This window comes from Zosterops lateralis, assembly GCF_965231275.1.
Source record: "Zosterops lateralis genome assembly, chromosome: 3".
Lineage (NCBI taxonomy): Eukaryota > Metazoa > Chordata > Aves > Passeriformes > Zosteropidae > Zosterops > Zosterops lateralis.
Window position 1 is genome coordinate 27,707,991 of NC_139764.1, and position 27,841 is coordinate 27,735,831.

A 27,841-nucleotide genomic window follows, 5' to 3' on the forward strand; every position below is an offset into this window, starting at 1 on the left:
TAATGCAAACCACACTCCAGTGCAACTGGTATTTATTAGAAATACACTGGACAAAAAAAAGCAAGCCTCCAAAAAGTAGTCAGTTCATCAACATATATTACACCATGGCCCACCCAGCACCACAGAAACATAGAGTGCTCTCAACTCATTTCCCTCGCAAAATGCTGACTCATGTTTGGTTCATTACCTATAAATGTGCATAGTTGAAAGACTTGATAATGTAACATGAGCATAAAATGGCACCAAGTCAGTTTGTCCTGCACTTCCAGCCACTCTCAGACCAAGGAAGTAGTGAAATGTGCGTAAAAAGCGAGATGTGCGTGGTGCTCCTGCATGTGCTCAGGAGTCCCTGGTATGGCCCTGAATCCTCTGTGAGATTTACAGAATGACAGCACACTTCTCAGAAGCCAAGGAATCACATGCCGAAAGCATTGTTTTATTACTACTAAGTACATAGTTTCTTTTTTATTTTCAAAATCAGCTAGAGCCTGGGGGCAGGCCAGGAGGGCAGGGTGTGTTGTGCCTGGTGAAGGGAGGTAAGTGCTTGTGTCAGTCAACACAGATGACTTTGCAGGTTACACGTGTGCTTCCTTTTCCTGGCACTTTGTTTCCATGCTAAGCTAAGGAAACTTTTGTGCTATGGGCACAGCAGTTCCACAGATGAATGGAATCACTTGTATTTGCAGGATTGGGTGGGATTGTTGGTGTCAGTATGGCAGTGCTGGCTACACACCTGGGAATGACAGGGAGTCAAGACTGTAACAATGGATGTAGATTGTCCTGGTTCTGGCCAGGACATGGGTAATGTTTGCAGGAGGCAAGAAGGGGGCATGGCTAACAGCATGGGGTGTTATTATGGGGACCAGGGAAGGGGTCTCTTTCAGTAAGGGAGCAGTCACGTAGTGCCTATTCCCTCTATTATTGAAGGTTGCTGCTCATTTTCTTATTTCATTGCTGTTTTCCAGTAAATTATTCTTATCTGAACCCATGATCTTTACCTACTGTGCCTCCAATTCTCTGCTCCAGCCCACCACAGGGAGGGAGGAGTGAGCAAGAGTGGAACACTAAACTTGAGAATACCATTCCTAAACCACATCACTGTACAAAGGTTTATGGATTTTGGGCACCAAGCTTTCCAGATTTCTTTCCCTTTCAGCTATAGCTGCTCTGTCTGTGACTCTACCTACCTTATCTCACAGTGACAACAAAGAATCAAATCAATTCACCTGCAATGGAAAGAGTTGTAGCTCGTGTATGAGATTTGTGAAGGATCTCTAGTAAAACCCATTTTCTCCTCATCTGGGACCTGTGCTTACTTTACATGAGCAGGATGTGTGTGGCAGTGTGGTGTGCTCACAGTACTTTAACCTCTTAAGCTAAGATGATTTTCTGGTAGTGTCTTTGACCTCACTAGAGTTGTCTTCAAACCTGTGGGTCTGGAGGGAGCACCCTGAATCATGTGCAGCTTCACATTAGCCATAAGCAACCAGTAACACCTTGTTTAGAGCACTTAAATTAACATTTGAAAAGCAGCCATTAATATTAACAAGAATATTGAGCTATTTCTTATCTAGGACAGTTAATTACCAAAGCTAATTATTGCTACATCACTGTAGCCACTGCTACCTTTATGGGGACATTTAAGTGCTCCAAGCCCAGAAGACTTAATGAAAAACAAATTAGAGAAATACGCAGGAAAACACTTTGGCAGGGCAACAGTAGCTACCTTAATTTTCCAAGTGGCCACTAGTATTAAAGTCTGTTTTATCTGTCAGGAATATGCAGGTTGCTAGGTCCTAGGAGCTGCACCATAGCATTACAAAATTGGAGTCTTCTAGGGCTTGGTGCAACATCTCTTTCTAAAGTCAGGGAGAGCTTCATACTTACTTCTGTGCATGGCAAAATTAATCCCTTAAACATGCAAACAGGGCATCCATGTATTTCAGTGCTAAGGTCAGAATGCTGGAACATGCTTCTAACATTGTAAAACATATTTTCAAATCAGAAAAATAATTCTTCCAAACACAAAAATCCTCTTTCTGCATCATGTTTTACAGAGCACAAGGGAGAAAACAGGGCAGCTGCCATTTATTTTTTTTTTCCTTTCGAAACTGATATGTGGATATTTCCCACTTGCAGGTCTCTTTCTTATGAGGAAAGTCTGAGGGACCTGGGCCTGTTCAGCATCCGAAAGAGATGACTGATGTCTCAATGTGTATCAGTGACTAAGGGGGAGATGTCAAGAATATGGAGCCAGGCTCCTCTTGGCGGTGCTGTGCAACAGGACAAGAGCCAAGGGGCAGAAACTGATGCACAGGAGGTTCTACCTGAACTTCTTTACTCTGCAGGTAACTCAGCACTGAAACAGATTGCTGAGAGAAGCTATGGACACTCCCTCATGGGAGATATTCCAGTCTGGACACAACCCTGTGCCATGTGCTCTGAGTGGCAGAGCAGGGAGGTTGGACCACGTACCCTACTGTTGTCCTTTTCAACCTTACCCATCCATTCTGGGATTCTGTGAAGGGAAGCAGTAGCACTGCAAAGGGATGGGAGCTGCCCCTTGACTCTGACTGTTCCATGTTTATAATCTCTGTTCTTCTCACTGTCATCCTCTAAATTCAGTGAAGGCAGTCATAGGGAAAAATGGACAGAAACAATTCTGAAATCTTAATCCTTGACTTTAAAAATAGGTGCCAAATAACAGCACTATCAGCAGTGGCTTCATTCCTAGAGCTCACAGTTGCATGGCATGATGACAACAGGGGTATTTCACAGCACAAAGGAAAAAAAAAAAAAACAACAAAAACGTCTGTGGTATAAGCAGGAATCTCTTCTCAATCTCATCATGAGGACACTGAAATGGAGGTACTGGCAGAGTGGAGAAGTCTGTAGTCTAGAAAATACACTTGGTTTTCAACTGGGATAAGTGGCTCCACTGTTCACCCAGCAGTGAGCTGACAGAGTAAGGCAATGCTGGAGGCATGGTGCTGCGGTACTGTACACACTGCTGAGGTCTCCAAGCCCACCAGCTGAGCAGAAGGACTTGTGGAAGAGGCTGAACAGGAGCAGTAGTCACTTGGAGGGCTGGAGGTATCTGGGTATTATCTAGACCCTTGAGAAGTCTCCCCTCTGCCCACCCGTCTTACTAAGCAGCTTCAGCTCTTGGATGACGATGTCATGAGTGACTGCTTTGCACATGTCATACACTGTCAGCGCAGCCAGGCTGGCAGCTGTGAGAGCCTCCATCTCCACACCTGTTCTCCCCCAGGTGTGACAGGAGCTGCGAATCACCACTGCATGCCTGGCCTCGTCCAGGCTCAGAGACACCTCAACATGGTACAGAGGGATGTTGTGACACAATGGGATCAACTGGCTGGTCAGCTTGGCTCCCTGAATTCCTGCAATTTGGGCGACTGCCAGCACATCCCCTTTCTTCACCTGATTTTCCCTCACCATCCTGAATGCCTTCTCACCCAGAAGGACCACAGCACCAGCAACAGCACTTCTTCTGGAATCTGGCTTCCCTCCAACATCAACCATTGTGGCCCGTCCTTCCTCATCAGTGTGAGTCAAGTTGTCAGAGGCACAAGGTACCTTGGTGCAAGATCCTAAACCCCTGGTATGGAATTCAGATCCTGAACATGCCTCTTCGGACTGACAGTCCACAAGAACTTGGCCAACAGAAGCATCAAGGCACTTTGTATCAAATGTGAAGCTTGGGTCCTTCTGGAAGACACAGTAGCCTCGGAGCTGGGTTTGTAGAATTCCTGTTGCTACATGCCACTGTTTCTCTGGGTGAGATCCTGGCAGGAAAAGTTGTCCTGTGGGTTTATTTTTCATTGATGCTTTTCCCTTTTGTTTGAGTAAACTTGCTGTCAAAGTCAGCCAATGGCTAAATGTGTGGCCCCACTGTTTTAAATTTGGGGGATTCTGTAGGCCATCTTGGCACAGTGGGAATGACATCAATGCAGGCTCTGGGGAAAAAAACAAAAAGTAACATGAGAAGAACATCTTACTAACTGGAATACTAAGCTGCCTGTAGCAGCTGAGAACCCTGTCAGAGCACTGCTTGGGACTTCCTGTGTTGCAAAAACCTCAATAAGCCTGCAAACATCCACTCTTTTCTTCAAGCTCCTTCTTTCTCATCAGTTCTCTGCATTTCCTGGTTTGCTATTACAAATGTCAAGACTCAAAACACTCATTTCAAGGTTCCTGACAAAAAGAAACAACTTTCTGAAAGTATCAACACCTTTTGGGAAACAGCAACCAAGAAAGCTTATTACAGCATCAGTTCTGAAGAAAAGTGAATCACAGCATCTCAGCATCCATTTGGGACCACCCCAACACCAGCCTTCTTTCAAAAGCCTGGCAGAGTTAATAGGAAATTCTTACACTCAGATTCTCAACTCTGCCTTTCCAAACACCTCCCTGCCAGTACAGGCGGCTGCACTTCCTCCTTTCATCTCCTTCTGCAGGGAGGGGTCATGCCAGCACTTGAGGACAGCAGGGACCAGAAGCACTGCAACTACACTGTCTACAAGCTCAGAGGGTGATGGGAACATCTTGTATTATTGCCAGCTCTTAACACGTTAATGACAGCTGAAGTTTAAGCACTGGAAAAACCACAGTTCCCTCACTGACAGACAGATTTTATATCTACTCAGAAGCATGTTCCAAGTTGAGCTGGCAGAGCTCCCAGCTGGCAGAGAGGTAGTAAGCCCTCCTGTCCCTTTTCACCATTTAATCCTTTGGTTTTGGCATTTGTACTGGGCTAGATGCCAAGTGTGAAGACAGAAGGAGTCTCTCTCACATAAAAGTGAACAAAATATTTTCTAAGAAAAAAAAGCAGTATAGAGGTAAGTGGCTAAGCCCTGGTTTAACAGCACCACTAATAAGCATGGTTCTCTTTTTCTGAAGCTCCTCCTCTCTCTGCTCTGAGAAACGTGGAATTAGGTTGTGCTCAATAACCTCCTTTGGTAGCCCTGATATTCAAGGACTCCCTTTTCAGCCTATCCACAGGTGCATCAAAGCAGCTTCCTGCCTCTCTGCACATTGCTGAGCTATCTCTGCTGCCTGGGGGCTGTCCACATGTAAAAAAAAGATGGAGTCTTGACAAAGGTCTCATTGTGCTCCTCCATCTTTTTTTAAAAACAAACCCACCAAACTCTTCCTTGTTAGTCCCAGCCTCTACTAAAACAAGACTGATGCACTTAGTACCATTTTCATCCACACACTGGTCTTAAAGTACCCACTCCTGAAGCTTAAATCAACCACAGATTTCATGATTATAATCAACAACCTAAATTCAGGCAAAGGCCTTTTCTCATCTACAGCTCATGGCCTATCCACTAAAATTATGATTCCTGCAAATTTGAAGGCATGTTCAAATGGAATGGAATTAAATGGACATAAATGTACTGAGTGCAACATTGCTCTCCTTTGGAAGAGCACAGGAAATTATTTTTCTTATTCCTCTTTTGCTCTCTCTTTTCATTGTGGGGCCTAACCTGAATATTCCTTTCAAAATCCAGGAACTCAAAGCACTCTGTTCTTCTGGATTCCTTGATTAGCTTTAAAGCTGAAGCTAAACCCCTATGAAAGTGTCTTGTTTGCAGAAGCCAGACTGCAAAGGCAGACAAGTACTTCTTTCCATAGGGTAAACACACGTGGGTGGGAGCAAGCAGAAAAGTCTGCTCAAGTAGAGTGGGAAGTAAACAGGCAGCAAGAGACAGTAATGAGTGCAAAGCATCTCTGCTTTTCTGAGCAACCCACACTTCTTGAAGTTGTGCCTAGTCACCTCTATTTGCACCCAAATTACTCATATACCTAGAAAAAACAAAAAAACAAAAAAACAAAATACCCACCCAAAATGGTTTTCTACTGCACCATATATTGAAACCATCTGACAAATTCCATCTCTTTATATCCTACTACTGCACCTCAAGTTTAATTGTGTCAGCTTCCAACTAGCACAATCTCAGGGGGAGAAAAGAAGGTAGGAGATAGTTAATTAATGAGGAAATTCCCGTAACTGAAGTGAACCCAGGAGAAGAAGAACCTGCCGAAAGGAATATTTTGATTAAGGGAAATAAGATACAAACCATATAGCAAAGGATTGGACAACAGCAGTGCAGGGAAGATGCCAGGTTTGGCTTACTGGGTCTAGCAAAACCAATTAGTGACTTACACAGCATTCATTAAATTTCATTAAATTAATCCCATACACACGCTCCCCCACTGACTGCTTGCACGCCAGCATTATTTGAAGTTTGTAACTAATTCAAAACACAATTAGGAAATCTCCTAATGATTCCCCATGTGTCACAGTGGGACACTCTCCACTCATCTCCAGTCTCTCCATTGATGTGATGACTGCCAGCAGTCAGTCTCAAAGGGAGATGGAACAGTTGAAGGAGGAGGACCTGGACAGGCTGCCTCTTTCACTGCATGTAAGACAATGTTAAAGCACTTTTCAAAAGGAAGTTGGATTGATCTGCTCTGTAGACATCCAAACACTGCTATGAATGCTAACTTTGGAGTGTGGGAATTCTTTCCAAGGCAACTTGAAAAATTATGTATGTCCCAGTGAGCAGTCACAAGTTTAATATAGTATTTTTCATCTTAAAAAAAACCCAAAACCTAACAAAATTTTTTTCTCACGCAACAAGTCAATACACATTTTAAACAAAAGATCCTCCTTTCCTTACCCTTTTTCTGGAACACAATGCAGCAGTGGCCAAATACAAGTGAACAAAAGCACAATCTTGCATCAGTCAACATGGAAAATGATGGCCCTTTAAAGTGGGGCACCAAGTGAAAAACATTTCCAAAGAAGACCTATGTTAAAGATCTCAGTGGATCCTATTTCCTAATAAAGGCAACAAAAGTACAAGCCCTAAGGGTTTGGGTTAAAAATACACTCGTTGTTACTATATCACCTGTTGCAAAGACCTGCAAATTAATGCATGTTCCTCTCCCAAAGGATACCTGTTTTAAAACCTGTGTTTTAAGCTGCCCAGCAGCTAACCTGCTCCAAAACATCAACAGGAGGAGGAGAGTTTGGATTTGAAACATAATGTTCATGTCTTTCACCCTTGTTTGTTTTTTCTTTTCCCACACCTTGTTGATAAGGAACAAGGAAACATCTTGCAATCAATCTCTCAAAGCTAACTCTTGTAACCATTTCTTAAGGCCTTGGAAAGACAGCTGTCTTACAGAATAGGTAAACACAGGCATGGATGAGGTAAAATCACACTGAAGGAGACGTGAAAAATCAGTAAGAGAAACACAGCAGTGCAACATCACTCATGAACAGAGCTTCAGGCAAAAGGGAGAGCTAGCAAATAGCTCCAACACACACTAGAAGGAAAGGCTCTTGGGTTCACAGGTGTTTCATGGTTATGTTCTGAGACTTAGCAGCAATAAGAGGCAATTTCAAAAGAACGAAGCCCCACATCTAAAATTCTGAGGTAGTAGTGAGGTAGGAACACTTGCATTTCGGTCAGCTTGATGGCTCTATATATGTTATAAGCAAAGCTGATTTTCTTAATTAATGAATAAAACTCTATTCTGCATCCTTTATATTTATATGGCAATATGGTCAAAACTCACCTCAAACTGTCTTATAAGTAACAATACTGTTCTACTTAAGTACAAAGGAAGTTGATAGGAAATAAGGTAGGAAAGTTGATTTTCCCTTTGGAAAACTGTCATAATTAGAGAAAACAAAACCAGGGCTTCCAACTGGAAAACCGAGTAGGGTTGGTAGGGACACTAAACCTTTCCTCCTTTTCCACTTCAGTGTGTTAACTGTAACTGGCCCCTTTCTTTGCCTAAACCTAAGGCAGAACTACAAGCTAGACTTAGAAGCCAAATCTACTCTGCTCCCCCAAAGACAGAAACCGAACAAAATCATTGGATGTTTTTTACGTACTGATTTGTCACCCACCAATCAGGACCATTGGCCGGTTTTTCATCTGGGAAATGTTAAACATGCCTAGAAATAAAATAAGGAACATATAAAAATCCTGGCTTTTTAAGTGTTAAGTCATGCATCTGGTTTACATATTTAGTTTTTTGCTCTTCACAGTGCAACCTGCATAATACTAGGAAAGACCAAGGGAACTGGAAGAAGGGGAATCCAGCACAGTATTATTTAAAACTATAGCTGCCTGAGTCTCCAGACATCCAGCTGCTATGGGTCTATCACACTGCAGAACCCTTTCCCACAAAGCTTGCCATAATGTGAATTGCTACAGAATTCAATCTATTTGAGACTATCTTGTCTCTAACAATAGTATTTGACTGTTCTAGTTCTATAGATAAGCTGTTAACAATCATTTCAGTTCAAAGAAGTTCAATCACAGAAAGCCCCAGGGACAACAATGAGATTAACACCAAGTGGGAGAAGAATGCCAGGTAAATGCTGCTGATGGCAAAATGACTTCAGTAGACTGTTCCCCAACCACGCCCTGCTTTCCCAAACCAGAATTCATAAATAAAGGGTCTACAAATAAAGGAACCAATCCCTCCATGCCTTCGCTTAGGTTTATAAGGCACTCTTCATCTGGGTCAGACCAATGTCCTTTGCAAATTAGTCTATGACCAGATTTAAAATTTAAAATTTAAGATTTTAAATTTGTTTCACATGTTAGGGAAAAAAAAAAAAAAGGGAAAAACCTACTGTTATTCTGTAAGAAAACAAAAGGGCCAAAGCGTATTTTTAGTGTGTAGGGGACTAATCCATGATTATAAAGCCAGTTCATGTACAAGAGGTCAGCATTCCCAGCTGGAGCCAGATTACAAAAATTCAGTTAGGTTCAGATGTGAATGTTTGTATCAATATAAATTCAGACAAGACGAATATAGCCTGAGAATGTGACTGCATCATCATGGACCCTGTGTCATGACCTTATGCAGAGCACCAGATGAGTACCTACAAAATCCTGCATCGCAAAAAAGAGATTTGTCACTTCTAGAAATATGGTAGTGCAGTACTTGGATCAACAGCTCAATTTAGTCCTTCTTTTACAGCAAACTAATTTTTAGAAAAGGGATCCAGTACAACTACTTAGCTTTACACTTCGCTGTTATCGTGAGATGTGATATTCAGATCTATCTGAGAACAAAATCAGTCTGAAAGTCTTTCAGACAGCTTGGATTCTAACTCTCATGGAAGGTTACAAGTACTGGGACATTGTTTTCCCTACCACTGCTGTTACTTCTTGAGTACAACAAACATACCAGCATGCTGTTTCTTTTTTCTGCCCACTGCTGCTCCAATGATTTGAATCAACTCCTCCTCTGAGGCACCTGACCGTAGGTGATCCCTCAAGGACACTTCTGAATTCCCAAAAAGGCACACCTGCAGCCAACCGAGGGAAGCAGAGAAGGAGAAATGAGAATGAATAAATTACTTTTACAAGTATTTTGTAACAACCTCAGAGTGAAAAGCATTGAAGAGGCCTACCCTCTTGAAGGGAACATTTATGGAGATTGTTTTCTTTATCTGTCCTCATGTACATGCAGACAGCCTGAGATGTTTATGCAGCCTAAGCTCATTGGGCCTTCAGGCTGCCTCGGTCATCTGACGTTAGGCAGCAGCACAGCTGTTGTCAATATCAGGTGACAATGCCTAAGTGCCAATTTTTAATTGAAAACTTTAATTTTCCCCCAGAAACTGCCAGTATCAACGTGGCAGGAAATGGTTATACCTCCTTGTTCTACAGTCACTGAGGAAATGTACAGGCTGCTCTTGAAGGAGAAGAGTTAGAAGTTGTTTGGGAAACAAGACAGTATCCTCATGGAATGCAAAAGCCAAGCCCTCACAGCTGCTTGGACCCTTTTTTAATGGGAAATCATCTGCTTGTCACATGTTTAAGATGATCTTTTATTCAAAGATCAGAATAAATGTTTATATTTACTGGCCTTGCAACCATGTTCTACAACTGAAGTTAACTATAGTAGCAAAACAAGAGAAACCGAAAAAAAGGTGATGTAACATCTCCCTAATAGCCTGACAAGATGGAACAAGAATACATACAGGATAAATAACAGGAGCTAGCTGGTAATAATTATGTGTCTTTAAATCCCAGCTACTTTTAGGGCATGAATTTCAACACTATTTTCACTGCATGAAATGGCAGAGAATCGTGTTTCACTACCAACCTACCTTTAGGTTCCCATCTGCTGTTATCCTCAGCCGATTGCAGGATCCACAGAAGTGCTCTGACATGGAGGTGATAAAGCTTATTTGTCCCTGGAAATGTGGCACCTTGTAACTCTAAAGAAATGTAGAGAAAAAAAAAAGAGTCAAATACAGACTCCTAGCTTTTATACCTCCACTTGCCTAAAGACCAAAAAATCCATTTTAACATAGATTTTCTTCAGCCCTAAGATTATATAAAATAAAAAATAAAAGCAAAATCAGTTTATTCAGGTGTTCCAGTCTATTCTGCCCCGTTTCTAGAAATTCTCAAACTTGTTAAATGCCTGCTCCTGTAGTTATCAACTAACAGGTGATGCCTGCAGGGAGCATGAGCTAGAAATTCCCCATTTGGCACTGTATGTTCTCAATCAATAGTTTTTCCACGGAATAACTCTTCCATCAGGATTGTTAATGTGCAGACATAGACTGACAAAAGTTTCAAAAGCTGTAAATACAGGATACAGGCCTGGCATTCTTTATATCTGACTGAAAATACACCTAGAAAACACATTGTATTTATAAAGGTACAGATTATGACTAGGACTTCATAAGAATCAAGTCTCATGCAGGCAGCTTGACCAAACCCCAAGAGTTACCACATTAAGTATTTATTATTTTGGTTGTCAAATATCAATGCTGAACTTGGGAGAATTTGGGATTTGGGGCAAGGAAGGAATGGGGGCACTTTTCACATATTCTCTGTCCAATCCCACCTTGGCTGTGCTGGAAGTCTCACAGGGTAATTTCTCCAATTCTGGCCATCGCTGTTTAATTGTATCAAGCATTTCTTTGTAGCTCACCATCTTCTTGAAGTTCCATTTATTGCCTAGAATTAACAAAACCAGCCTAACCTTAGACTGCGGATTTTATTTCCTTAATTAGCAGAGAACCACCTTCACATTCTCTCTAAGTGTCACTTTAGCCATAGGTGTCCCAGGCCCAACCAGTCCTTCTACAGCTTATGGAGGGAAGAATATAAGCTGCAAAAAACTTCAGGCAATTCTAAATTCCCTAAAAGAGCTTACCCAAACCTCTGGAGACAGGGCTATGGGGTGAATATCCACCAATCAGCTCTGCTCTGTCCAAGAAGAATCTGAAAGCAGCAGTACTTACCATCAAAGGGCATGTACTCTATGAACCGCACATCCACGGGCAGGTCCTTTGTGAAATCCACGAAGTCCAGCACTTCATCCTCATTGAAGCCTCGCATCACCACACAGTTCACCTGCAGGGAAAGCAGACACCTCAAACCAGTGAGCAGACTATGACCTGCACCCCCAGCTGCACAGGGAAATATGAATTCTCCTCATTACTTCTTGATGTGATCTTCAAGTTTTTCTCCAGTTTTACTAAAAATTATTCATGGGGTGGGAGGTGAGATGGAATATAATAAATTCTTCATCAGGTGATCTGTATGTATGGTAAAACACAACAGTTTCAGAGTAAATAAACACTAGCTTTACCTTAACAGGATGGTAGCCAAGTTCAGTGGCTTTGTGGATTCCTTCCATTACCTTGTGAAAGCCTAAGATCCAAAAAGAGTGAAAAATAATTTTTATTGTTTCAAAGCAGAATGCAAAAGGTGGTTATTTAGTACAAGACAAAGAGATGACAAATAAAAACCAATGTGATTCAGTAGATAGGGCGGCAAATAAGCTGTAAATAAAGAGACTTTAATTATACCCCTGCTCACAACTCCCTAAAGCCTACCAAGTTGCTGTGCTCAAGTCATTGAGATCAATATCTAACTGGTATTTGAGTAATCAAAAATACTGGTATGATTTTTTACATCTTTGGATATCCATGCATTATTTGCATATGATTCTGCACTTCCCTGTAAGTCAGCTTTACTTGTGTTACAGTCTTCTTAAAGGGAGTGGAAAGAATTTATGAACTGCCTCCAGATGCAATGAAAAAAGAATAATAAATTAGTATTTGTTTTATAGTAATGACTTGTGTCTTTTCTACAATATCAGAATTTCTCTGTTCTGAATCAGACAGCAATGTTGCTAAGTGAATTTTACAAGGATTTTTCTGAAGTACATTTGGAGTGGAATGGGTTTAGGAACAGCAAAAAGCCCCTTGATTGTCTATTCAACACTGGCTACAAATGTAATTGGCTTCCCGAAGCTACTGACTACCCATTAGTCAGAAGATCAGAAGCAGTATGTCTCAGAAGCTTTGATGACATGCTGCTCCTAGTCATATGTTTTTCTGCACAGGTCCATCACCCTCCTTTCCTTATCTATGATCTACTGGAAACTCAGATTCTCTAGTGAACAGATCACACCTTCATTACTCTGTAGGTGCTTTAGCAGAAAAAGCAATAACTCAGTAGTATTCTGTGTACACCTAATATGGGATGCATGCAAAATCAGAAAAAAAAAAAAAAAAACAAAACTAAAGAGACAAAAATTTCACTTCACTGCTGTCTGGCTACTAAAGGCATCAGAGCATGGACATAGGAAAGTAAAAAAATATAATTATTTAAGGAGCCAGTCCTAATGCTACTCCTGGCTGTAAAGAGTGGTGAAGAGCAAAGTCATTTCACACAGTGAAGTAACTCTTGCAAGCAACTGTCTGAAGTTATGGCTTGTCACCCTTCTCAATCAGCAACTACTTGTGCAAGTGCCCCGGAAGTTTCCAGCACCTGTGGCAGATCTCATTCCAATTAAGCACGATTGCAGGCAGATTGTGGCAACAGAGAAAATGATACACTGCTGTAAGCACAACCCAGAGCCATGAATGGGATCCAAAATCTCTGCTACTGCTCAGAAAATCTAATCTGTGACCACAGGATTACAGAATGCAGAAACTTAACATAACTAAAAAGGCCAGGAAGCCACCACTTCTCCTCTTTCACCCAATGAAAACTTTCAATACTTCCATCGTATTTGATTTCTTCTGAAGTCAGAACTTTAGCCAGTTTTATAGTACGGAGAACCTTAGAGCCACCCAGAAAAAACCCTATATGGAACAAACCCTCCAGCATTTAATCCTAACAAGAAAAAAGGCTTCAGGCCTACATGTAATGATACAATTACATGTATACAAAGTGCATCATTACCTCATTTTCCTTGTATGAAACACACAAAAGAAAGGGGCAGGCCATGAAACAGGCTAGGCTGGCTACCTGCATGAAAGCATTTTTCATTTGTTCATCCCTTAGAATGTGGTAGATTAGGAAAAAGTAGAAATATTACGGTACTCCAAAGTGCTTTCACACATCAGTGAAATCTCTGATGATCTCACAGTCATTTTGTCTATCCCAACCTGCAAGTAGAAGCAGCTGTGATACAGGGCACCTGCACCAAAGATACACATTTTCTACATCTTCTTAAAACCCTACAGCGACTTTCCAGCAAAACAGAGAAATTATTCCAAGTTTCTCAAGTTCCTGGTAACCTCCATAACCAGATACCACCTTTACTTTCCAGAGACCTTATCAGCCTGTAGGAGTCGGAGACCAGGAATCCCTCTCACCTTAAAAGAGCTATCTTGTTGCCTTTGGAACTGCCACAGGAGACAGGGTAGTTCAGTAGGGCAGGCACTCTATTCTCTGCTCATTCCATACTTGGAAAGCTCCTATTAAATAAAAACCCTCAGGAAAAAAAGGAAAAAAAAGAAAAAGAAAAAAAAAAAAAAAGAAAAAAAAAAAAAAAAAAAAAATGAAAAAGGCATTTTACATAATTTCAGCCTTTAGCCTTAAAAAAAGAAAAAAAAAAAGGAAAAAACCCCAAAGCAATAGAACTCAATGTTACTATTTTACTCTTTTACCCTGATCTCTGCTTAGAAAAAAAATATGATTTGGAGACTTTTTCTCCTCTTAAAAAATACTCACTAATAGAAATTTCCTTGTTCATTTCTCTCTGTGGTAAAAGATTTTTTTTTCTTTAAGAGCAGAAGAGAACACTTACATAAATAAAAATTACCCTCATCCCCTAATAACTTTTAGTTTACTTTATAAGGAAAACATTCCTAATAGTTTCTAATCAGATATGAAGATCTCTGGCCCTGTAATTCAGGAAGCTAGAGGCTCAGGTTTGCCTTCAGTGGGGGCAAAAAAGAAGGGCTTGTTCCTAACGAATGTCACAAACCAGGTAATACTCAAACACAGAGCAGAAGGAAAGAACACAGTCAACACCCGTTTGTGATTAGATACTCCCAGGTACCACTCTGGGAGCCAACTGTGCCATGACACAACCAGATCAATGCCATAGCCTACACTGGAAGGATAATGCTCCAGTCAGCTTTATGACAGGAACTGATTTCTGCACCATGACACAGGAAGTTGAAGTAGTGCTCCCATAGAGACTGTTGACATCTTTCTGCACCTGCCAGCAGAACTTGGGTTTGCTAGCAGTGACTCAAATGCTGACATTACTTCTCACAGCATTCTAGATTTCTACATTCCTTTCCCTACATCTATCTGAGGCTGTTGCACCATCTGGTGGCTACTTAGAGGTTTTGTCAGAATTAGAAGTTCACAGACTACTAAAGTTACATTGCTGGACAGGAAGAGAATGATACAACATCAAATCAGTTTTAGTTTGGAAGGAAGCGCAACCATGAAGCTGAGATCCATGATCAGCTTTAAGATTCATTTAAACCAGAATCTGTAACACTGGGCATATCCAAGTATTTTTTAAATTTTACTTGCAATTACTTGCTCAGTAGGAGAGAAGTTCCAAAGCCAACAGCCCTCCTCAAATTACCTCAGGCATGGTTTATGTTTATTTCTATTAAAAAGTATACAGAAGATCACTAACCACAAGTGAGACCAGTGCTAGCACATTCCAAATGTAACTTCCAGAAACTGCCACTATTCATGACAAGAACTTCAGTTCTTGTGGCATCTTTGTCCCCAGATGGGATAGCAGAAGCATCTGAGTTTTTTGAACATTATTAAAGAGCAGCACACAAGACCAAAACAAGATTTGGAGACTCCTCTTGAGAACTATGACTAACCAGTTATAGATTGTATGACTAACCACACGACTAACTGTGGTGAGTTGAGCACCTTCTACTTCACCAGCTCCAGCAAAAGGAGCTCTACCTGCTAAGCATTATAGAAAGAAGGAAAAAGAGTCACTACTGAATTATCTAGTATAGACTACTTTTCCCAGCCTCGGAAGGATGGGAATTCACTTCCCTCCCAAAGTAACTGACTGTGAAAGTAAGCAACTCAGGACATTCCTGCAAGTATTAACACAGTTGCCTTAGAAGACAAGTTTGTACCTTTCCTTCGGACAATGAACTCAAATTTAGCTGGCACCAGAGTATCCAGGCTAATGTTAATGGCATTCAGTCCTGCCTCCTTCAGCCGGGGCAGCAGCCTGGTTAAGTTGATCCCATTGGTTGTGACAGCAATGGTTTTCAGCCCTTCTAGCTTGTACAGCTGACCTAGGAAATAAAAAGTAAAAAGAACACTTTAAAGAAGTAGTTAAACTATAAGTTACACAGAAAACCCAAAAGATTTGTGAAACAAAGAAAAAAGTATCACTGAAGGTGTGAAGAAAATGTGGACACTTCGGTGCTTCCACCTTCTTCCAGCTGTTTAAGAGACTGATTTTAGCACAAATCCATTTCAAAAGGTATGAGAGAGCAGTTTATTGCAAGTGAAACGGGTGGTAAAGTTTTGTTTTATTAAAATGTATACTAATTTTGGTCTTCATTTCTTAAATACCTACTTTATTGTTGAAAGGCAACCCCTGATTTTGCGTACTTTCTTTTCCTCATCCATCTTTGCAAACTGAATTTTATGTTCTGCAATAATAATAAGCAACAAGCCATCTCTTTCACAAGTGACACCTGACCTAACTGTTTATTTAGCAACATTTGTTCTACAATGTTTTACCAAAAACCAGTTCTAACCCAGAGGTAGCTGCCAGCAGTAGAACTTTAAACTTATGAAAGAAATATCACATGCAGTCCTAACTAAACAGAAAAAGGTCAACATACTAGACTATTACAGAGAATCCAAGGCAACAACATCCAAAGGGACAAAACATTTGCACTTGACAACTGAAATATTTCCATTACCAGTGGTAGCCCGGCTGACTGGAGAGTGCTTACGCAAGACACTAAAAAACGGCTAACAAAAGAAAACAGTGTAAGAAACAGTTAATATCATGAGATTAAGATTCAGAAAATAGCTGCCTCCTCCTAAGCCAAATGCAGAAATCCTCAGCATACCAGATCTCCAGAGATCAAGCTTTCAAACCTCCAGTTATCAGTATAATAACAAATAAGAAAGAAAAAACAACCCTCATAAACAACTTGCAGAAGCAGAGCCACAGCAAAGTCATTTACTTTGGTTTTATCTCCCTCCCTCACAGCCTCCACCCTAATTATTTAAGAAATATTTGAAGAACCCTTACTCTTGAGGCAGCTGTAATTACAGCACAAATATTTCATAGTCCCTTCTTCCCTCACTATTTTACCTCTATTTACTCATGTTGATAAGGGCTTTATTTCTGCTTTATCTCATTTCTTAGCTCTTTTCAAAATATTCACCCTAAGCTGAGTCCAGCACTCTGGAATGGGTCAAGCTAGGTCACAGCAAAGATGCTGAAGTTTACAGCAGCAGCATTTTGGAACATGATTAAGAGCGCCATAAAGACATGAGGTTGAAGGGAAAGTGCAATCTTTGCTAAGAGAGATTTTCTTCCCTGGCCTTCAGCTCTCAAAGTCCTCCCAAATGACCAAGAATAACCTCTTCCTAGAGGATAAGTGCTACTGGCTCAATTTTGCCAAAGATTATTTAACACTAGCTATCACTAGCAGCCTAATCTTTGTGAGAGTAAAGGATACATGCTGAGGCCAGAAGACAGCTTAGGAACATCACTACTTTTATTTATAGCCTCAGAACTCACAAAATGCTCAAGACCTCAGAACAACTGGGAAAGAAAGTCTAAGTGCCATACAGATTTCATTGCTAGAAATGTAAAATACATTAAGGTTCTGAATGAAACTAATGTCATCCTGCAGCCTAAAATGAAAAAAAAAAAAATTAAAAAGTAGCACTAGTTGATAGCAGAGGCAGCAGCTGATGTCCATGCATCTTTTTCCTCTCCAGACAGGGCAAGATACAGCAAGAGGCACTGGAAATACACTAATACATGGAATCACTTGTAGTAACAAATTGGACAGTAGACAACTGTGAGGAGTTAGAGACAGAGGCTTAACATTAACACCAGCAAGTTAAGAAGGACCATCAGAACACTCTACCAGGTGCAACCTTCACAGTGTCTTGGTTTCTTGGCTTGCTGACCTCTAAAATTAAAAGGGATGAAAGAGATTTCATAACTTTGTAACTCTCCTCATACCCATATTAAACTTGTTTGTTGACCTTCCGTCATTGCTTTAGCACCAATCAGCACAAGCAGAGGCAACTGACAAAAACTAACAATTAGAAAAGGAAACAGAACAGATCCTATAAGTCCACAGTATGAAGCTAAAATTTGTATGTCAATATTACATATTCATCTCCAATCATTTCCTTAACTGCACTTCTCCTGCACTGACACCAGAAAAGGTGTGTATACTTCCTAACACACGAGCTAACAAGTCTATCCTACACCACTTCACTCTTGAAATGGGTATAAAAAGTTGTTAAAACAAGTCATCCAATATTCCATCCTTCCACCCCATGGAAAATGATTTTGTCAGTCCAGATGTGTACTCCTCAGACTACTAATAATAAACAGCTATCACAGAGTTTATATCCAGTGCTTATCTAAACTTTGAGTATCTCAAAGGAGATGGATTCTATATTCCACTATCAGCTGCTTCAGAAAAGTCTCAAGCATATATTTTCAGCAGTCCCCAGGACATAATTTAGCTTTCAGCAAGTGCTAGATGTTGACTCATAGTTTATGTACAGGCATCTGCTAAATGATTTTTAAAAATCTAAAGAATTGTAGCAGATCTCTGAATAGCATGGTCTCCTACAGCAGCCTCAAATTACATCTGTTCATTGAAACAACTAAAAACTTGAATTTGTGTATTAAAAATTTTGTTACAGAAATCCAGCATTAACATTTTTGAGCTTTACTGGTATTTCACAGATCATTTATAGTTTGGAGAAAGACTCGCTGAAAGTAAACCTAACTTAAATCTCAATCGAATTCAGCACTTGAGATACTGTAGCCAGCTTCTCCAAAACCACCCTAGAAAATCAGACACTCTATTTGGAACTCACCCACAATATCCACCACATCGGGGCGGATAAGCGGCTCTCCACCTGTCAGTCGGATCTTCTCCACACCTTCTTTCACAAACAGTCTGGCTAAGGTGATGATCTCCTGGGTAGTTAGAAGCTCTGATTTTGGAGTCAGCTGAACACCTTCCTCAGGCATACAGTACTGACCTGAAACAAAGATTACAGAAATACATGAGGCAAAAAAAACCCTGCAAAAATTAATCTAACATTGACGAGCAAAATGCACCAACAGCATTAATGGATGTCAAATGTCTTTAATGGATGTCAAATGACACCAATTGTGCAAAAATTTTACAATCTCCTAAGAATTTCCTGGGTTACTTTAGAGGAAAACCCAAGACTAATTTGATGTGCCTCAAAATTACAATGGATCCACTTTGAAGAAAAAGATGACCTTATTTCTATCTAGCTTGCATTCAAACAGAGACACCAAGTTCAACCAGTGAGCACTGGACATCATCACAGACTTTCCAGACGTAATTGTGGGAATGCCTAGGTATGAGCTCTCCTGCTCACTGAGACTTTGGGCACACAAGCATCATTATCTAAACCACACCAAGTCTGATAAAAGATCTATCACTTTCACTTGTCTCTGGTAGATCCTTAGGCTTGCTCCAGTTTTTCCACCCCACCAGTAGCTCAGCCTCAGTTAGTCTCTACCTGTCCTTTATCATTACTTTGTGAAGACAAGAAACAGCACAGGGCCAACACAGCAACAATACCTTAATCCAAACCTTGGCCTTTGCACAATATGTGCAGAGTTTTGTGCAAGGCAAGAGCAGACACTTACACCTGAGGTTGCATTTCTCAGTCAGTGAAATTCTCAAGTAATTGTGCTGCCGCCCAAAGCTGTCCGTCAAAAAAGCAGAGAATGGAGCAGCATGTTCTGGTACAAAGCGTCCTCTTCCTGAGCTTTGTAATTCCTGTAACAAAAACAAGCAAGTGTTAAATATTTGAATAGTTACCCTGTCAACTCACTGTATAAATATCAACTTTGAACTCAATTGATAATTATTATTCCATTCTTCCCCATATAGACAGCTGCCCAAGGAAAACCACTGTCAAAAATGGCCATTTATTAGGTTTCACACCCTACCTTAATCCATTTCTACAATTTTCCCTGTGCATTTTAAGATATCCGTCTTTGCCACAGGTGTTTCGGGTTTTTTGTGCAGAATACTTGTTTTTGTTCACCTGCCTGTCTCTTCCCAGAATCAATGATCCAGGATCACCTATGCTCACTACAGCCCTTGGGTAAATGAAATTATCGAGAAGGGGCCCTTCCTGCACTTCAGCACAGAAGAACCTGAAGTTGCTGAAACACTGCATCTCTGCTTGTGTTCCTACCATATTCCATGTGCAATATTAAGTTCTTGACAACAGCAAAATTGAATTATTGCTATATACAATTATGTTTCATGATGCCCATCTTCATTTCCAACAAAGTCTTCCTGCCTAAACCCATATAACAAATACTTCCAAAAGGCTTGTCTCAGTTAAAAGATGACAATGCAGGGCATGGGGGAACTGGAAGAGAAATGTGTGATTCTGAACACCTGTTCAAACTGAATAAAAAAGATCAGATTTTTAAAAATTTCTTTATTAACTGTCACGAAGTGAATATTACAAGTGATTTCTACTTACAATTTCATGTTTTTTTTAAAGCACAACATAATATAATCTAGAGCAACATAATTTTTAGGAAGTATGAGTATTTGCCATGTAGAATGAGGGCATAAGAAGGATGCCTGCTGCAGCAAGACCAGATGAGACCACAAAGCTTCTCGGATGGCTAGAGCACCTCTCCTAACCAAACAGGCTGAGAGAACTGGATTTGCTCAGCCCGGGGAGGAGATGGCTTTGGGGAGACATTATAACACTTTCCAGTACCTAAAGGGGAGTATAGGAGAGCTGGAGAGGGACTTCTTACAAGGGCCTGTAGGGATAGGACTAAGGGGAATGGTTTTAAAACTGAAAAAGAGTAGAGAAGTTGTGTATGCCCCCTCCCTGGAAGCGTTGGATGGGCTGCCAATGGCAGGGGGTTGGAACTTGATGATCTTTAAGGCCCCTTCCAACCTAAGCCATTCTAGGCTTCTACAACCACATTAGGTACCAAAATAAATATCCCAAATAGTAGCTGCAAATGAATACAGTTCAAGTTTATACCAAGTAACTTAAAAATATCAGTACCATCAATGCCAGAATGGCTAACTATAGCAAGGTCTAAATGCAGGGAGTCTTACTGCCTTTAGCCCCCGATTTCCAATTACAGTGTTATAGCTCTCTTTTATGTACCTGTAAAGCACAGCTGAAACCACTCTACTACATTTGGAAAATATTTTGGTACCTCAAGTGAAACTTACAGTAACTGAATAAACTCTTATCACAGTACTGCAGAAAAGCAAGAGTTTACCAACATACTTTTATCAGCTGGTGGATACTTGGTTCAGGCACTATGTACCAAACATCTAAAAACAACATAATTCAAACTCTGCTAAGTATTTTCATCTACTACATCAGAGCTAAATTAACACTTTATAGGAGGGCAATTCGGAAACTCATGAATGAGGCCAGCTGCCTAGCATCACAAAATAAACCAGAGAAAACAAAATAATTAGAGGAATCACTTTCAATGGATCCTCGTTAGTTAACCACATACGGACATTTAACAGTCAGCCATGGAAACCAGAAGACAAATAAAGGATTCCTGGATATACAGTGAATTTTATATCTACTGAAAAGGCACACACAAAACCCTTCCTTTATATGTGGTGTCCACAAAGTTTGTGTGTGCATGTGTGTGTGTGTATGAATCAGCCACAGAATTGTGCCTCAAGTTGAAATTGTGCTGACTAGTCTCAATAGGCTGCAGCAGGCAAAGGACTAAATAAAGTTTTGACATAAATTTAAGATGTAGAAGTAGGAACTAGACAAAGTGACACATTAGTGGGTATTTAAATTGCTTACCTAAGCAAAAGTCATGACACACATCCAGTGCAAAGAGACCTGTGCAGTCTCTGGACATACAAAAATCAGAATGCGTGGGATGATGACAAGTGACTGGCAGGAACACACACTGCCACAGCCATCAGCTCCCTGGCTCTGGTCATCACTAGTAACAAAAGGAGTTAATCTTGCATAGGATTTCCCCACAGCCCTTGCAAAAAATCTAGAAATGGCCAGCTAAAATGTTGAACCATCCAGGTATGCTTCCTCAAAACATTTTATTCTGAAAACATTTGTAAAAAACATTTGTGGGTGGGTGGAAGCCATTAAGGACCCTCAGTGACCAAATCAGCCAGACAGCAAAGGTCATCTGGGGGGAGACCCAACTTCAGCCACCAGCAGCTGCAGCAATTTTGCTAACACCAGGCTCCTGCAAAACTTACAAGCAGGAGCAGTAGTTCTTGGCAGGACAATCTTTTCCCTAACCTTGAAACAATCCACTACACTTGATCCAAACAGCTTTGTGGTAAGATAAGAAGACCTTACTCTACCAATATCCATAGCAGTGAGGAGCTAGAGGAGACGAAGGAGATAAAAAATGGCTGTTTCAAAGCCCAGAAAACATCTGTTTACCCCTGATAAAGCTGCAGTAGTAGTTTCCAGGAATTGCACTTCTGCCGGAAGAAAGCAATCCCTTTCAGTTTCAGGGGCTGTAACACCAGAGGCGAATGGGTGCAAGGTCAGGCCAGACAAGACTTGGCCTTCCCTTCCTGCAGCACCAAAGTGGAATTAGCAACCACTCTGCAGCCACACCCGCTGCTCACAACTTCCCTTCCTTGCAGCATGCCGAACAAGTCATCTGGTTTTTAAATACCCCGAGAAAACGCTCCAGCCTAGGGGTGTGCCGGCTGCTGTACAGCTCTGCACAGCTTGATGTTACCAAAAAAATCCCAAGTTGGGATCCCAAGTTTTGATAGAAACGTTGCCTCTGTTCCACTTACTGTAAGTGTTTCTCCAAATAGAAGCTAAGTTAACTCAACCCAGGTAAACATCCAGACTTCATTTCTCCATCTTCCCCAGTCAGAAAATTCCCTCCTGAACAAACTAAATCAAAGGATATTTTAAATCTGCCAAACTCAGAAACACACAACACAAAAAAAGGTGGGTTTTTTTTTTTTTTTTGTTTGTTTTTTTTTTTTTTTTTTTTGTTTTTTTTTTTTTGTTGCAAACTATGCTGCTTTCTTGGCCTGGTTGGATATCTGATGTTCTCCTTCCTATTATTTTGGAAAGGTGCTCATGTTTGAGAGGGAAAGCACTCCCAGTTTTATTAAAATTATCTGAGCCCCTCTTGTGGGAGCCCTCCTCTGCTGTTTCTTTCCCAGTAACTCTTTTTTGCATCTTTTTCAGGATTGGGCTTCCTTAACACTCCACCTGAAGACAGAACAGGATAAACCTCCTGCCTCCCAGTTTTAGAGTGTGCATTACAGGGAGGGAAAGAAGGGAAAAGTTGTCCTCCCTGGAAGAATGGTGGGGGCAAATGAGGGACACTTTAATGCTTTTCTGTAATGAAAGACAAAACTGCATACTTTCAAAGACAGTAACATGCTTGAAATAATCTTCTGTTTTGGGGAAGGAGCCACCACTGGAATGAGACACAGGAGACCATTTCTGTTGCTGGTCTGTCATCCATCTGCATGGCTGCTATAGGTAAGGTAGCTAAAGTAAGAGGAATAACACTGCCCTTCATTAATTACTCTAAAGTGAAATGTCAAGAAGCAGCATTAAAAGAACAGGCACTCAGCAATAAATTGGTGTCAATAAACTTCAAAGTTTCTATTGCAAGTAACTATCTCTTGCTGCAAAGTAGTAGGTTTTAGAAGAAGGAAAAGAAAAATGTTTTATACAGCTACTAGAACTTCCTTCCATCATTTTCTTGTTGTGTACAGAAATGGGTTTGTCTGGGAGGGAACAATGACAGGAGACAGAATTTTTAAGCTATTCAGTTTCTGACCAATTAGATTTCAGCACAGAGGAATTAGGAGATACCCATAAGCCAGTACCATCAGCTTGAACTCCAGCAGAGGTGGATCCTGGACTACCAAAACTGCTACTGCACCCAGCACTGACTCATATTTTTATCAGGACCACAGAAAAGGCCAATTGTCAGAATGAATGAAAGCTCAGCTGCCTCCCTGGTAACTCAGGGCAAGGATGAAGCATTCTCTCAGGTTGTTGTGTAAGTAGGATTCTCTAAAGGGGAAGAACAGGTTAGGCTGAACCTCGTCAGCAGCAGCCTTTGTGAGAGCTACTGAAACAGAAGAAAGCAAAAGCCTGCTACAGTTCCCAGGCTACAGGAAAAGGGTTATTCAGTTCCCTGAAGTAGGGGAAGGCAGATGGTTGCTGGTATTTTAACATATCAGTACCCAATTACATAACTTTTTCACTCAAAAGGGATGTCTATAACCCACAAGTCCTCACTTCCTTCTCTCCACAGTCGACAGGAGACACTTCTGCACATGGGAGCAGTATGCCCTGTCACACAGTGTGCTTTATCTGATCCATGAAAAAACAGGTTCATTCTCTGGGCTGTCAATCACATGTTCTATACTAGTACTGAAAGAATGAGAGCTTAGATGACTGCACCTAGCAGCTACATTTTGACAAGCTGTCAACCCTTCAGACCTGACAATTCACCTGTGATTTCCAGGAGAACTCTTCTAACAATGCAGCAAAATTGGAAGCTGTCAGCAGAGGTATCAACAACTACCAGGAACACCACAAACTGACAGATATTAGAAAGGCTCAGTTAAACACAAGGAGGCAGACAACAGAATTCTTATCTACTAATCAAACTGAAGATCAAGTACTATCCTTGCTCTACTCTTCCACCTTCACTTCATCCCCAGTAATATTTGTCCACTATAAAAGAGTAAAGCTGGCAAAGAGTTCTGCACAAGCTTCAGAGAGTACCACAACCTGTGTAGCCATGACACTCTTAGTGCTCCTCCTTCCACTTTCTCTTCAAGCTCCAACAATCCTGCTGGGTTTGTGCACAGCACTGCCGTCTCAGTGCAGTATCCAACACTGCTGCAGCCTCACAGACACAACTCGGCAAGAGCTCTTCTCTTTCACGCCTCACCTTTAGCATCTTAAGTCTGTAGGGAAGTGGTGACATAATGTCCTTGGTTCAACCTGGAAATCAGACAACCGCAGAGGCTGAAATGGGTCTAAGTAGGCCAAGTGCCAGAATGAGGTCTGAGCTGAGAAGTCCAAGACAAATGTTTTTGTGAGGGCTCAGCAGCTGCTGCCCAATAGCTGACCCCAAACAGCAGGCTACACTTGTGGGTACTGGCACGGAGAACACTGCCCAGGGACTGCCACCAGCTACCCACAAAACAGACCAGCAGAACACAGAGAGTTTCAGACACGACTGGCTGAGAATGAGGGCCATGTGAGGTCTTTCTGGGCAAGCTGGACTCTCCACTTTATCCCAGCACTGAAGGCTTCATTGTGGCCACAGAAATTTTCAGGTGGTTGTGTTAGGATTACAGGATATACGAGAGCAGATGCAGAAAGATCAAGTGAAACTTTGTATCAAGACCCTTACTGGATATGATACATCTATAGCAGAATTCTTAAAAAAATTCCGATTTCCAATTTTGTAATAGAAATAGGTCAACCTACCTGACCATGTTAATTCAAGAAAAGAATCTGGACATACATTATCATGGGTACAAGATGGCAGGATGGCATCCAACTTTGTAACTGTGAACTAGTAAAAAAAAAATTCCAAAGAAACGCTTGCACACAAATGACTCTGAAAATGCTGCTTCCAGAGTGCCTGTAGCTTCATGCCCTGGTCTAGTCTTACAAAAAAGGAACTCCACTCTATGCACACCTCCAAGACTGACAACTGTATCTCAAAAACCAAGATTCAAACAAGTAAATTGTTCGCCACACACTGCTAGTAGAGCAGCTGTACTGATCCCACTGCTTGCAACCTAACCAAAAGGCTTACAATGGATGGCCTTGGACACAGCCTCCTGTTTGTGGGAGGCTGAGCTGAACCGCCTGAGCTACAGAGTTCTACCTTCCATAGCTGGAATGACCATTTTAAAAGAGAATGAAACACGGTCTAGTGCTCTCTGCTCCCCTTTGCACACATCTCCTCTCCAAAACCTCAGGAAACTAAACAGAAGCCATGAATACTTGCAGCTCCAGCATAGAAGATAATCAAGCAGTATTCACAACTGTTTTGAATGTTTGAATGCTCTCTCATTTGAAAGCACATTTCACTGTCCCCTATGGCTGTAACGCTAATTGCTTCTCTCTACAGATGAATCCCAGGAGAGACTGGGAACAGAATGGAGCAATGTGTATGTATTATCACTGTATAGTTGTTAAGTCTGCCGTGCCTTTCCTTTTACACTAGCTCGCTTCTCAAACCCTGCAGGATATGAGCCAGTGCCCTGGCATACTTCTCACATTTACTATGCCATAAATGTGTATCCCCCATCCCATTCTTTCAGCTACCATGGCTTTCTGCCCCTAAGGGAGGTAGGGCTTTCAGACAGATGTCGTAATCAAGCTCTCTCAAAAGTATTCCTGAATGTTTGTTAAAGCTACCCGATGTAAAGAGTAGTGAAAAGTAATTCTGACCAGAATGTACAAAAATGTTCATGGCCTAGGAAAACAAACAAACAGAACAAATTCAATAACCTTTCTAGTTTTCAGAGTCAAGTAAGCATTCAATAAAGCAACGCACGAATCCATTCGGTTTCCTGTAAATAAGTAAGTGGCAGTGAATGCATTCAATTCTGGAGACACGGAGTCTGTCACTAGTAGCTTTAGCTTATTTTCTGTTTGTTAAAGCCAGCCATGCAATTGCAAGTAACTCAATAAACCATGTCCCAGGTGGGATTCCTCTGTGTGCCATGCCCTATTTCTGCTAGTCAGTTACAGAACCTTTGCTCTTCTGTGCAGCTTTTTCTCCTGCTATTGGACACCAAGAGCCCGAACCCACCCGAGGGACCAAAAGTTAAACCGGGAGAAGCTGTACCAGGGCAACACCACCTGAGCTGACTCCGCACCAGCACCAGAACAAACAGGTTCAATGCCAAGTTCGCATGACCATCGGAGCAGAGCCACCGAAAGCTGCCAAACCACTCGGGTTGTGACCCAGGCTGATCAAAGAGCGCTGTATAATCCCTCCTTTGGCCGGGCAGGAGCACAGGACCGGCTCGCTCCATGAGACCGAGTGTCCCACGCACTTCCAAAGTAAGGCTGACATTTCAACAAAGGAAGGACACAGCATTATGTATTACTTCATGTTTTGTTGACTCTTCCCTCCCCCCTATACACAATCAGGTCATGGTCATCGCACACCGGTCGGTCCGGGATATGTTGCAAAATCCTACGGGCAGGTTGCATTTCTCTGGGCCGCGCTGGCAGCCAGCCCCCCGCCCGCGGTCCCCCAGCTCCCCGGTCACCCCGCCGGGCGCTGCCACCCGTTACCAGAGCGCCCCTCCACCAAACGCATCTTCTTAGGGACGAGGCACCGGCGCGGCGCCCAAACTCCCAAACGCGACCTCCGGCGGCACCGCACCGCACGGCTCATCTCCCCGGCGCCCCTCACCCACCGCCGGCCCTGAACCCTCCCGGCCCCCGGGCCCCCCTCACCTGGGGGGCGGCCGAGGCGGCCCTGGCGCGCACCCCGGTGCTGCAGGCGCGGCGCAGGAGCCGCCCCCACCACGCCGCCGCCGCCGCTGCCGCCGCCATGCGGCTCCCCTGCCCCAGAGCGAGGGGGGCGCCACCGCCACCGCCAGCCCCGCGCCGTCACACGGGCAGGGCGGGAGGGGAGACAGCCAATCGGAGAGGCGGCCGGCGCCGTGCTGCACGCCGGGAGTTGTAGTTCGCTCCCCTCAGGCGAGTGGGTTCACTAAATCACGGAATATCACGAGTTGAAAGGAATCTACAAGGATCGTTGAGTCTGACTCTTAGCCCTACACTAGACCATCTCCAAGAGTCGCCCCATGTGCCCAAGAGTATTGCCTCTAGAATTCAGACAGGCTTGGTGCTGTGACCACTTCCTCGGGGAGCCTCTTGCAGTGCCCAGCCACACTCTTTTCCTAATATCCAGCCTAAACCTCCCCTGTCACAGCTCAATGCCATTCCCTCAAGTCTGTCACTGGTCACCAGAGAAGAGATCGGTGTCTGCCCTGCTTCCCTGCCTCCCCTCACGAGGAAGGTGATGAGGTCTCCCCTCAGTCTCCTCATTCAGCTTCCCCTCAAAGGCCCTTCACCATCTTTGTTGGTGACACAAGCCCCATGACCCTCAGCAGCGAGGGCAAAACCTGCACCGACAGCTTTTGCTCTCTGCCTTTCCCCACCCTCACCTCAGCCCTCCGAAAGGCAGGTGTAGAGCCTGAGCTCTGACTGCTGGATGCCTTCAAGGGAAACGT

At 42.3% G+C, this 27,841-nt stretch overlaps 1 protein-coding gene across 1 annotated transcript; it reads right to left on the reverse strand.

Annotated features, from left to right (window-relative positions):
* MOCS1 (molybdenum cofactor synthesis 1) lies at window positions 1-27,176 on the reverse strand. Its single transcript, XM_083858639.1, is given in 13 exon segments — window positions 1-3,106; window positions 3,109-3,114; window positions 3,117-3,977; window positions 7,952-7,999; window positions 9,247-9,367; window positions 10,175-10,285; window positions 10,924-11,036; window positions 11,324-11,435; window positions 11,674-11,735; window positions 15,449-15,613; window positions 18,414-18,581; window positions 19,225-19,357; window positions 27,060-27,176. Coding segments are annotated over 13 exon segments (2,163 nt in total). The 5' UTR covers window positions 27,159-27,176; the 3' UTR covers window positions 1-2,942.
* Window positions 27,177-27,841: the final 665 nt, after the last annotated feature.